Here is a 12,866-nt window from a genome sequence, read left to right as displayed (position 1 = left end):
GCGGCGCTGGGCAGGCGCTATGGTCCGGGAAGGGGGGGGAGGGGGGAGGGGAGGAGGGGATGATGCAATCAAGATGCTGCTTTAAGCGACAGACTGATGTATCTGGGATTAGAATCAAGAACGCGTTTCTGGTTTGCTATTGATCAAAGCAAAACCAGGTGCAAAAGACGTGCTCCTCACCTCTAGGGATGGAGGATGTTACCCCTTCCGGACACCAGCACTACCCACCCCCGGCAAATCCCCCTCCCATCAACTGCCTCCCACCTTCTGTGGAAGAAGGAGCAAGCCGGTCACATGATGGACGGTTCCAGAGTGGATGCTGAATGCCCATGTGAGGAAAGCTTTCAGTCTCACGGTGCTGGGGGGTTCCCCTCCTGGGAGCTCCTCTACCTTCTCTCCGGGATTGCTGTGAGGCCCAGATTCTGCCAGGGCAGGGCCCACCCTCTAGGGTCATGTGTGCTAAGAAAGCAGGGGCCAGACAGCTGGGAGGTTTTCTAATTACAGCTAGCTCTCAGCTCGTGAGTCACAAATGTCTTGCCTTTGGAGACGAGGCTCTGAGAGAGAAAGCTGAGCTGTGGAGGCTCATCAAGCAGGTGTTTTTAATAAAACCAGACACCACTGCCTCTTGGCAAGGTTGGACTTTCCAGGTTAGCTCTGCTCCTGGGACACCTAAGGATGAAGTTAGGTGTCTGTGGGTGATGAGATGCCCAGGTCCAGGACGCAGACTAGTGGCCAGAGTCTGAATAAAAAGGGGAGTAGGCAAAATATTAAGAGTTAATGATGTATACTGGATGCTGTTGATGGGTCAGGCATTGCACTGCGCACACCACATGGACTATGTCTTATAAAACTAAAACAGAAGGGCTCCCCTGGTGGCCTAGGGGTTAAATCTCAGCACTGTCACCAAGATGACCTAAATTGAACACCCCCCAAGCCCCCACCCCGACACACACACCCCGCAGACCCACATGGCACAACACAAGTCTGTCTCTCTCGCTGTTCTGTTCCGCAGTATTTCAGTACCTCTGCCTGTTCTGCTCCCCACTCTGTCTCTCATCCCTTGCACCTCAGGCACCCCAGTTCTTCAATACAAAAATAAATAACATCTTTCATAAATTAAAATAAAAAAGCACCCTGCCTTACAACGGAGCGGTAGCTTAGAGAGGAAAGCTGCTTCTCCGACGTCTCACTGCAAGGCTGTTGGGGTGCCAGGACTCTGTTTACTTCAAGCTGCCTGACTGTGAAACCCCCAAACCATCAGGACGACAGACTAGGGGTGTTATGCTGCGACTGGAAGAGGCAGTGGCTGGAGAGAGGCACTGATGAGAAAGGGAGCTGAAAATAAATGCCAGTGATGAATGTTGAGAAAGCAAAACATCAGGTTCCAGTAGATCGCCTGCCCCAGAACAGGCTTTCTGGAAGGTTCTAAACACCAAACCTCAGTAGTATGTCGCTTCAGTGTCCAGAGTTAGGTGATAACATTAATATTAACATAATACTTGTGAAAGCAAGGGAATGAAAGGTTAAATTTACCTGTAGATGTTCCCTCTGGAGATGAAGAGGAAGCAGGGGCAGGACATAAGGGAGGAACGCCTAGGCAGGTGCAAATTATTGCTAATTTTGCTAGTCCTTGGTTTGGATGATGGGTTCACCAGGAATTCATTTTATTATTTTTAAATAATAAACAAATGAAAAAATATAATTTTAAAAGTCAAGATAAAGAGCTTGTCTTGGGGCACAATTAAGGGGGAAAAATCTAATTTGTACATCTAAGGACCAGATGTTTTTAATAAAAGAGTAAGGGAAGTAATAAACAGACAGATACCCATTTCCAAATTTAAGACATAAAGCACTGCAATTTTATTTTATTTTTTTAAATTTTTTTTTAAAGATTCATTCATTTGTGCATACAGAACTGGGGTACAGGCCAGAGGCTCAGGGGCGGTGAGAGGCTTCAACAGAGACAGAGCGGGGAGCAGAACGGGCAGATCTACGAAGTACACTGCCGAGGGGAGCAGCAGGCAGGTCAGGAGAGGTCTGCCTCGCCATGTGGTCACCTCCGGGGCAGGCGGGAATCGAACTCATATGGAAGTGGCCTCAGATTCTCAAGCACTACAATTTTAACCAGGGCTTCTTCGTGCCCAGAGGACACCACTTTCTGACTGTTCTTATATTCCTTCATCTCTTCTTAAAAGCTTCTCTACCTATATGCCTCCATGAGCAACAGAGTTGCTTTTGCACGATGTAAAACTTCAGAACAGCAATACTGCATTCTGCATAATGGTCTCACTGGCTTCATCTGGTCAGGCTGTTTTGGCACTGGTCAATACAGTGCCCTCATTTTCTCATTTTTCTTTTTTAAATATTCATTTATTTATGATTACAAACCTGGGGTACAGGAGGATCTACGGAAATGCACTGCTGAGGGGAACAGCAAGTGGGTCAGGAGAGGTCTGCCACGCCATGTGGGTCAGCTCCCTGGCGGGGATCAAACATATGCTGCAGTGGCTTTGGAGAGCTTCAGAGTGTGGTGCTTTAACCCAATGCACCACCAGGGAGAGCCCCCATTTGCTCAATTTTCTAGTATTTATTTTATTATGTGAAATTCATTCTATTACATGGACATGCTGCAATTTACTTACCCATTTTCTTGGTGAAGGAAATTTAGTTGTTTATAATATTTTGCTGCTGCACATCAGCCGCCACCAACATTCTTATATTCATCTTCCAAGTATGTGCGCAAGAGATATTCTCTCCAGAATGTCTAGGGATGCCATCGGAGGGCAGAGGGCACAAGAATCTTCAGCTTCTCCGGGTGGTGAATGCCAGGTCGTTGCCCAAGTGTTCCTACAAATCTGCACACCCACCAGTGACGTGTGCAGGTCCCTGTTATCCACATCCGGGCCACCACCTGGTCTCATCCAATTGTCATGGGTCACTTTGATGGGCGTGCATGACCGCTAGTTGACACTTGACACTCATTCCTGATGCGGTTCAACATCTTATGTTCATAACATAAATTTGTGGCCTGTTTTTTAAAGGAACCGTCATATCTTTTTCCTCCTTGGAAGTATTGTCTTTTTTTTATATGAATATACAAGCATTTGATACATATTTTGAGTCCATGTGCTGGTTTTATGTACTGTAAATAATTTTTAACTCTTTTCTACCATCAATTTAACAATAGTGTCAAATTTATTCATCTTTTCATTTGCACTGGCACACTCAGTGTCTTGTTGAAGGAGTCCTCCCTGACCATATAGTCGTATATGTGACCTCTATCGCATCTCCCAATATGTCTGGTTTTCAGATTTTCTGGCTATTTTACTGGGTCACTGTTCTGCTGTTCTATCTCTGTGCCGAAATCACACCATCTTAGTCCCTGCAGCTTGGCAGTGGTGTTCCTAGCTATACCCTTCTGTGACTAATAATTAGTAATTCCTTCGCTTAGTTATTATTTTTGTTTTGTCATTTTCTCCTCTTCTACTTCCTCGGTTTCCGCCTCACCCTTCCTTTCCTCCTCTTCTTTCTCCTTAGTTCTTCTTGCACCACTGTTTGATATGCATTTTAGAATCACCTTGACAATTTCCATGGAAAACCCTGCTCAAATTTCCATTTAAACTCAATTATTGAATCTAGCAATTATGTTATAAAGAAATTGCATCTTTGTGAAATGATTGCAGATGATAGATCATTCCCATTTAGAACTTCTAGAATGTCTTTCCATAAAGTTCCACCATTTTTCACATAAAGACTTTCCTTAGATTTTCCCTAAGTTTGTGTTATAAATAGTATCATTTTTTAAAGTTCCATTTTCAAGCTCAATACCACTATAGTATAGAAATGCTGCTCTATTACTCAATTTCTTTTTTACAGAGATAGATTTAGGTCTTCAAGAACGAGTGACCCAAACTATATGTGTTAACAGACATTCAGGAAATTAGGAAATTAGATATTCAGAGCTGATACTCAGGGACAAACACCATGGGCTGCTTCATTCTCATGGCATTGTAACCCACTAATTATGTGGGATATTACCTCTTAGGCACATCTGCGGATGCTAAAATAAATACCAAAGGCAAAATATCGATCTGAGGGGTTCCTCACCCAAGAACACAAGATTGCTCAGAACGAGATGATCAGCTTCAGGGGGCAAGGAAAGAGACAGATCTAAAGCTGTACCTGAGAAGATTCCAACCGGTGCCACCTCTGACACCCCCAAACTTCACCCTCGTCCTTCACCTGAGGTTCCACAGCACATCAACTTTGATGTGTTTCAGACCAACTGAATCATCTTTAATGCTCTATCTACTCTCTTTCTGAGTGCCCTAATTGTTGGAACAGTATTCCTAACCATTCTAGACCAGCCATATTCTCATTTCCTCTCTCATGTTGCGCACAAGGACCTGTCAACTGTAGGTTACAAAAAGTCTCTTCAAGACAGCCTCTTCACCATCCTCATTGCTGTTGTCTCCTATATTTTGGAGTTGTTTCCTAACTGGCTTCTTGGCATCCAGCCTCTTTGCTCCACAATTCCCTTCCACTCAATGCTGCTAGTCTGAGCATCGAGCCCCCGTCTATTGTAGAAAGGCATGAACAGGAGCCATCGCCTTGGCAGGAGTATTTTATCACTGACATTGTTTAGAATGATGCTAATCTAAATCAGATGGACTCCAGTTTGGTTTTATTACTGCATTCAAATTCTCAACAGGCAGGGGCCTCCCTGATGATGCAAGGTTTTAAGTCTCAGCACTATGAAACTATCAGAAGCTACTGCAGCACAGGTTCGATCCACAGCTAGGATCTGACCCACATAACATAGCAGACCTCTCCTGTCTCTCCTGCTGCTCCCCTCAGCAGTGTACTTCAGTCAGTCGGCCTGTTCTGTTCCCCACTCTCTGGTGAATCCTCTCATGCCCGTGCACCTCTAGCCTGTACCTCAGTTGTTATATGCATAAATAAATAAATCTTTAAAAACAAATTCTCAACAGACAATGTCCCATTTTTGCTTATACCTGCCAAATTGTCCCACCTCCACCAGAGATAACATGATCTACCTTACGAACCTGCTATGAAGGTTAAATGAAACAGTGCCCACTGAGAACTTTGCTGGTGCCTGCATGGGTGGCACTGAGTTAATGTCAGCAATTATTAATTATAACACTAGGATCAGGTCCTTACTTCCTATGAGTCCTGTCTTGGCCAACATATCCTTCACACCTGGCCTCAGAAGCCCCTTCCACCTCCCTGTGCCCCAAATTCTAGCTCACCAGTTACATCATTCACTGTCTTCCACATACCAGGTTTTTCTGTTTCCCTGCTTCTGCGAATGCCCTTTACACTTCGTGAATATCTCTGCTTCTTCTCTATAGATTCATCATGTTATAACTTCGAGTCCATAGTCATGTTTTCTATAAAGCGTCAAGCTACCCAAAGGACTGGTGTCGTTGTGTGCTGGTGGCTCTCTAGATATATACCCTGCCTAACGCTGACCTCAACCAGAGCCCCTGGAAGGGAAAGTCAGCCTGTGCTTATCTTTCTGATCCATTGTGTATTTGTAGTCACTAAAATTGTGCCCGCCACTAAATCCTTAACACGTGTGGGGTTTCTCATGGATGAATGAATGAATGAAGAGCGAGTGAATGAGGAAGGCTCCTTCGACTTCACCTAGATCTAGCAAAAAGTCCTAGTGACAAGTGTGGTCATTTTGTGTAACCTGGTCTTGGATTCTTCATTTCACACCCGAGAAAAATACTCCCCAATATTAGTATTTTGTCTTCCTAAGGAATTGGACGCAGTAACTAAAGGAAAGTCTATTTAAAAGCAAGGAGAATGATGAGGTCAGCGCTGCCTTCACTGTCGCCTCTGAGAGGGCGCTGTTCCCAAACCAAGCCTCCAGGGGGCGGGGATGAAGTGCCGGCGCGTTCCCACGGGACGCAGCATCCCTTAGCAAGCTGCGGCCACAGGTCTGGCGCGCGGCGCCTGCCCATAAACATGGCGGCGCCCTGCTCAGCTTCTCCTCGCGGGGATCCGCGGGCCAGGCGGGCCTTGCCAGTACTCGGGGACTTCCTCCGCTGGCCGGCTTCCTGCACCGCTGGCATTTAAACCGGTGCCTGGGGCTGCGGGTTGCCCTGCGGATGCTGAGCTGTCAGAGGGCTGAGCAAACCGCCGCCTCTCCAGAGCTTCCCGGCAGAAGCAAAGCCCAAGCATCCCTGGGTGCACCCGGGGCGCCGCGGGGGAGAGCAGGCGAGAGATCGGGAGCGCAGGCATCCGACCCCGGCATCTGGCAGTTTGATTGCAGGTTTGACTTTCATTTCCGACATCGCGATCCTCCTGTCCGGCTCAGATATTTTTTCTCTCTCCGGCCTGGGTTCCTGGATGAGGCAGCTGCTGGACTTGGTCCCAGACGCAGGGGAAGAGCGCGTTCCCGGCCCCACGCCGGCGCCCCAGGGACTCGCGAGCCGCGCGCCCAGGTCATGGTGCGTCTGAGCCCTGCGCTCCTGTAAGGCGGCGGCGCCACCCCGAGCCCAGCGGGCCCGCCCTGCAGGGCACCTTCCCCCCCGGAACCGAGGGCGCTCGGACGCGGGGCTGTGCGCCCTCCTGCTTGGGCAGCGCGCGGGGGACCAGCGGCGGCCGCGATGTTCAGCTGGCTGGGTTCCGATGACCGCCGGAGGAAGGACCCCGAGGTCTTCCAGACAGTGAGCGACGGGCTCAAGAAACTCTACAAGACCAAGCTGCTGCCCCTGGAAGAGCATTACCGCTTCCATGAGTTTCACTCGCCTGCCCTGGAGGATGCAGATTTCGACAACAAGCCCATGGTCCTGCTGGTGGGCCAGTACTCCACTGGGAAGACCACCTTCATCAGGTGAGCCGCCCGGGGCCCGGCAGCCCGCCCGCCACCAGGCGCTGAGGCCAGCATCCACTCTCGGTCGCTGTCCCCTCCTGCTTGGGGACCATTTTCACATGGACTCCTTGGTGCACTTGGGTCCACAGTTCTCCCCACAGTTGTATTTCTGGGCGCCCCCCCCCATCCTACCAAGTGCCTCACTGATGAATGTAGCATTTGGCTAAGGAGGTCAGTTTAGTGTTCAGAGCTATCCCCATCCTCCCCATTTTGGTGAGATCAAGGCCCAGGAGAGAAGGGTGAGAAAGCTCACCTTAAATGGGAGGTGGAATCTGCCACCCTCACTCCCTTCCTGAGGGGACCACTCACGCTCAGCCATTCACATGCCAGCTCTACAGCTGCAGCTGAAAAGGAGGGGGAGGAACCAGGTGGCCCTCCACCTGCCAGGGCCACCTGTCCTCTTTTATCCATCTCCTTCTCTGAGCAGAGCTCCAACAGACAGCTCTCCCACACCAGGCAAAAACTATCAGCAGCCAAATGCATTTTTCTTTTCCCTGTTTGAATCTCAATGGCTCGGTAATAATATTAAATATCTTCTGGCGGCGGAAGGGACACTGGCAGTTTTGTCCTCCAGCCCTTTACTTGGCAGGTGCACAGCCCAGATAGAGGTTAGATTAATTGTCCAAAACCAGAGAACGGGCAGGACGCCGACCTGGGACACAGGTTCCAGACACATGGGAGGACATGGTTGGCTAGATGCCTGTCACTTTGGAGGGAGGAGTCATCCATTCCTTGGGCTGGGTCTAAGAAGTCAACTTGTCCACCTAGACTCAGAGAGGCCCACGTACTGTCCCCAGAGCGATGAGGACCCCCTCTCCTTAGAGGACAGGCTTATCTTCCATCCACAGTCCAAAGCCCTTCTAGGGCAGCCTCGTGTTCTTGGCCTCATGTGCAGTGATCACCACATTCATAAGGGCCCCCTGGCCCTCAGTGTTGAAAGTCAGACTCCTATAGAGTGGTGATGAAGGCCACGACCCTCCCACCCCCCAAAATCACTGGTGCTCATCTCCTGTGGAAGGTTTCAAAGCAGGGGCTTCTTTTGCCCTTCACTACCTGAGCACCTGCAAAACAGTGCTCTGTTTACTGAAGGCAGAGAAGTTAAGAATCTGGTTCTTGATTTTCTAGGTACTAATTTTGTCTAACGCTGTGCCCCTAACACCTCCCCCAGGAGCATGGCCCTCAGTGACATGTGTCTGGACAGAACACCAGAGCGAACTTGGCCTTGTAGGGTGGACTGCCTTGGACTCATCAGTTTTGAGGAGTTGAGTGACCCCTGAAGAAGGGGGCGGTGGCGGATGGCCTGGTAGCTTTAGGATCTTGCATACCATTAGGACTTCAGTGATCAGTGTAACCCGTTGCTTCTTCACTTTTTAAAGATTGGTGCCTCCTTTAAAAATCTGATGAAAACTGTGAACTGCTTATCTTTAGAAAAATGCACATATACCCCAAATTTACATCTAATTCAGAGGGTGAGACTGCCTGGCCTAACTCATCTCCCTCATTTTATTTACTACACATGGCTGCCCAGGTTCTGCCATGTATTCCTAGGTTTCCTTTGGCCCCGGTTGTGGTTCAGCCTGCCTGGCCCTCCGGACACTCCCTGCATTTAGCTCTGTACACTATCTGGAGCTTTTCCTTCTGGGACCACCAGTTAAAGGGGTGCCTTAGCTCCCCAGGGGCTCACCTGCAGTCAAGGAGGTTCTGACTTGTGCAGAAAGGGAGAGAAAGTGGGGTAACGCCAGTGTCCCTGGGGCAGGATCCCCTATAATGTGCAGTGGGGTTTAAGTGCCTCTTGTCTGAGACACTCCCTGGCTTCGCCTGAGTCACGCTGGCCTGGCCGTTAACTGGGTCTAAGAAAGGGGCAGAGTGGACTACCCTCGATTATTCCTTATCTAAAAGAGACAGGAAGGCCGGGAGAGAGAGAGAGCCCAGCTTTTTCTTATCCTCCAAGTACAAGAGTCTTTCTCTCTCACTACTTGTGTCGGTAACTGAATTTAGCTTCGACATCAAAAGCTGTCTCTCCTTGAGGGAGAGGCAGCCCACAAGGTAGGGGGCGGTCACAGCACAGAGAAGCCTCCAAAGCCAAATGACACATTTTCCTTTCTTCTCCTTAAACCCACTGAACATTTTTTTTTTTTAATTTTGGAAAGTGCAGACAAGAATAAATTTGAAGAGGAAAAAATTTACCCATACTCCCACGACTCAGGGGAAACCATTTTAAATATCATATATATTTATCTTTCTGGCATTTTTGGCTATTTGGCGACATAGTTGCGATCTTGCTGTGATTTTGTATGCAGGTTTATCTTGCTTATAGCCTGAGTGTTTCCCAAGTACATTAAAAAAATCTGTGCATTATTTTAAGGACTTCATGATATTTCACTGTGTGCACAGACAATTATTCATTGAACCAGTCTCTTGAATGTTTTAAATTGTTCTAGTTTTTTTTTCTATTGTAACATCACTCTGAACATTTCTGCATATAATATTTCTGCACATATTGGACTGTTTTCTTGGATTCCCAGACATGAAATCATTTGGCTAAAGGTTGTGTGGTTTTTTCCCAATTTGTTTACTTTTTAATTTTTAGCTATTAAGAGTTAGATTCTTGAGTTGCTGTCCAGAAGCTAAGTTGTCTGTCCCCTGGTGCCCCTCACCTGACCCTCCCCCTTCCTACCCTGAGCTGGCGACTCTCAGCCCTGTCCCTAGCCGGAACCTGGGAAAGACCTTTCCCTCAGGGACAAAGACTTGCTTCTTCAGTCCCATCCCTGGGCCTTTGGCCTCCTGAGTGTCCATGTTCAATTATATGTAGTTGCACAGGATCTATTTCTTATCTCAGACAGAACATGCAGAAAAGAACATTCTTCTAATAACTAATTAATGTGCTATGATCTCTGCCTGAAATAACTCCCTTGGCCTAAGGCCCAGCAACCCAGAGTAATAAAATAAACAATAAATTGGCCTGGTGGCCCTCCTTCCCACATGACTGCATCTTTGGAGTACAGTAACTCTGTGTCCCTGAGGCTGGCTGCCTTTCCGCCTGCCTCTGCTGTTTTTCTCCCCTCACTCCTCCTCTGGCTAGCCTGGAGCCTCGAGCCCCTCCTTCCTGGCACCAGTTTCAGGGACTGAGGAAGGCCACAGGTGGTAGGCAGGCCTAGCAGGGCCATGGAGCTGGACACAGGCGGGCGGGGTGTGGGGCCTGGTCTGGCTAGCTTCTCAGGGAGGTCTGCCTGGCTTTGAGGGCCAAGTGGGCTTTCTATAGCATGACTTGGATCCTGAAGTATGAATACATGGGGCAGGAGTTGTGGAGGTATGGTAGGGGGCTTTTGGACTCCCCCATTTCCTCAGAGAGCTTGTTGTGTCTTTCTCCAATGGTCAGTTGGCATTTACCTGTGGCTGCACCATATGGTCACCTCCCTGGCCTCCCCCATCAGCAGGCCTCACCCTGACATTACAGTATCATCACCCCATAAAAGAAAGATGATTCTCCAGAAAGCTGAAGAAAGCTGCAAAGGGCCCCCCCAATTCCAGAGAGACCCCCTAAGCTCTGCAAAGTCCCCCCTGACAGCCACAACCCCTGCTTTCCTGTCTGCGCTCTGGGTCGGTGGACTTGAGGATTCTGACCCGGCCCCATAGAGGGACTGGGGCTTTTTCAAGGCCTGATAGTTACTGAAGGAAGCAGACTGCCTTTGGGTGGAGGAACTGTGTCCCCTTGCCTCAGGCCCAGCTTAAGGTCTTCCTGGAAATCAGGAGTCTGGGGGTCCTCTGGAGAAGCCTCACTGGGAGAAGGGACTCTGGAAATGGGCTGCTTCCCAGTCCTGTTGCCAGTGGGATGGGATCCTGGAAAGAACACAGACTGGCTCGGCCGAGTGCAGGCTGCTGCACCAGGTAGCAGCCAAGAGGCCCGGTGAGCAAGGCCTGACTGCTGTGAGCCTGGCGGTCTTGGCTCCAGCGTGATGAGTAACCACTCTCACTCAGGCTGGCCCTTAGGAGCACTCTTCTGTTCCTCACACTGGGCTTGCCTCTCTTTGGATTCACATGGATTCTCTTCTGCAACTTGGAGGCTGGCCCTCAGGAAGGTGGGAAGCCCTTGTGGGCACAGATCCCAGTGGGGGAGGGTTTGGGGTGAGGAGAGGAGCCTGGCTGCCGCGTCCCAGGGCTGGACGAGTGTGAGGCAGACGGAGGCGGCCGTGAGGGCAGGGGCAGAGCAGGGCAAAGCAGGGCCTGCCGCAGGCCAAGCGCAGATACCCGGAGGCTCCAGGGAAAATTGGCCTCTGGCCTGGCCGCTGTCTTTGTGTTGGGTCATTTTACCCACGGGGTAGGCTGCTCCCAGGAGCGCAGAGCTGACTCAGACCTCCACTGGGCGGTGGAGCTGGGAAACTGCAGGCAGTACTGGCCAGTGGCTCCCACCTGCCCCCTCTCTTCATGTCTGTGGGGTGCTCTCGGGTCTCCCCTAAAGTCTTGTGAGGCCAACAGGGTGGAAATTACTGTCTGAACCCCCCCTTTTTTAAAAGATTTATTTATTTGTGCATACAGAACTGGGGTACAGGCCAGAGGCTCAGGGGTGGCGAGAGGCTTCACCAGAGAGAGAGTGGGGAGCAGAACAGGCAGATCGACGAAGTACACTGCTGAGGGGAGCAGCGGGCGGGTCAGGAGAGGTCTGCCACGCCACGTGGTCTCCTCCGGGACAGGCAGGAATCGAACTCATGCGGAAGCGGCTTTAGCTTCTCAGTGCTGTGTTTTACCCACTGCGCCACCAGGGAGGGCCCTGAACCCCTTTTTAAAGCTGAAGTCCTCAATGCTTCGTGAGACTAAAATGAAGCTATCTAAGCAAATATATATGTTCAATCATACAAGGCACAAAGTAGCATAGAAGATAACGAGTGAAGAGCTGTGTGATTTTCAGGGAAGAGAGTAAGGTGGTAATGAGCCCGTTAAGTCTTTACGGGGGGGGCCCTGGGGTTTACTGGGACAGGTCTGGAGTAGTAATGTGCTGAGTTCTTAGAGGCAGCTCTGGTGTTCCCTTTCTCCAATTACTCTGCCTGTTTGGGCACGTAACCTCTGTTTTTCCCAACCTCACACGCCTCATCTCAAAACCTTCGTTCTGTTCTTCTGATCTCACCAGAAAACAATCATTATCTCCACTGTATAAGTCAGGGAAACCGAGGCAGTGGCCTGCGGGGCTGGGTGTCCAAGGCCCTCTCTGCCCGCGAGGTGCTTCCTCCCCACCCCGCCCTGGCACCCTGGTGCCTTCCGCAGCAGCCTGAGCTCTGGCCCCATGGCAGAGAGGGGAACTTTGGAGCAGAATGTTAGACTCTTGGCCCCATGCCTTACCCTGGGTGCCTGGGTCACCACTGAAGCAGGCCACAGGCTTAGAGTACCAACCAGGCAGGACACAAACACATGAGGGAAATGCTATGAACTCATTTCCTTAAGAAGAATATGCAGAAATGTGAGCCCTGTGAGGGAAGTCGGCATTGCACTGGGCTGCCTCGCCACCACTTTAGGGTCCGTGCTTATTTATTTTGCATTGGATGGAAAAACCTTCTAAACCCTCTCCTTTCTCATCTGGCCCTGCCTGTGCAGAGCCTGTATCTCAGAGCTGTGCCCTGCAAAGCTTCGGTGAAGCTGCTGCCCCAGAGTATTTGTAGGACTGACCCAGTGGGCCAATTTGCGTAAATGTTCCAGAACAGCCCCTCCACCCTGGGCACTCGGCCCCTGCTGTCCCCCCTTCTTCACGCAGGTCCTCCTCTCTGCCCTTCCGCCTAGGCTTGCATTAATTTTTCTTTCTTTATACCGCTGTGGGAACGTCTTTGCCTGGCGACATAGGCGATCTGTGCCCCTTCCCACAGAGAAGCCATGATGAGCCCTGTTTTCTCTCTGGACCTAGAAGCTGCTTTGTTCAGGGCGCACTCGGTGCTGCTGGCCGGACCCGTAGTCCCTGTGAATTCACCCCGCTCCT

At 50.0% G+C, this 12,866-nt stretch overlaps 1 protein-coding gene across 1 annotated transcript in view; it reads left to right on the top strand.

Annotated features, from left to right (window-relative positions):
* The first annotated feature begins 5,984 nt into the window (after positions 1–5,984).
* The window catches only part of EHD3 (EH-domain containing 3), a 29,805-nt gene continuing 22,923 nt past the window's right edge, over positions 5,985–12,866 (top strand). Inside the window, exon 1 of the mRNA XM_004686320.2 lies at positions 5,985–6,865. Coding sequence (XP_004686377.1) covers positions 6,639–6,865 — 227 coding nt within the window. The 5' untranslated portion in view covers positions 5,985–6,638. The remainder of the gene's footprint in view (positions 6,866–12,866) is intronic.

Source organism: Condylura cristata, unplaced genomic scaffold (assembly GCF_000260355.1).
Source record: "Condylura cristata isolate star-nosed mole 26May11 unplaced genomic scaffold, ConCri1.0 scaffold00020, whole genome shotgun sequence".
In the NCBI taxonomy this organism is placed as follows: Eukaryota; Metazoa; Chordata; class Mammalia; order Eulipotyphla; family Talpidae; genus Condylura; species Condylura cristata.
The sequence above is the reverse complement of the archived record's forward strand: the minus strand, read 5'-3'. Positions and strand labels throughout refer to the sequence as shown.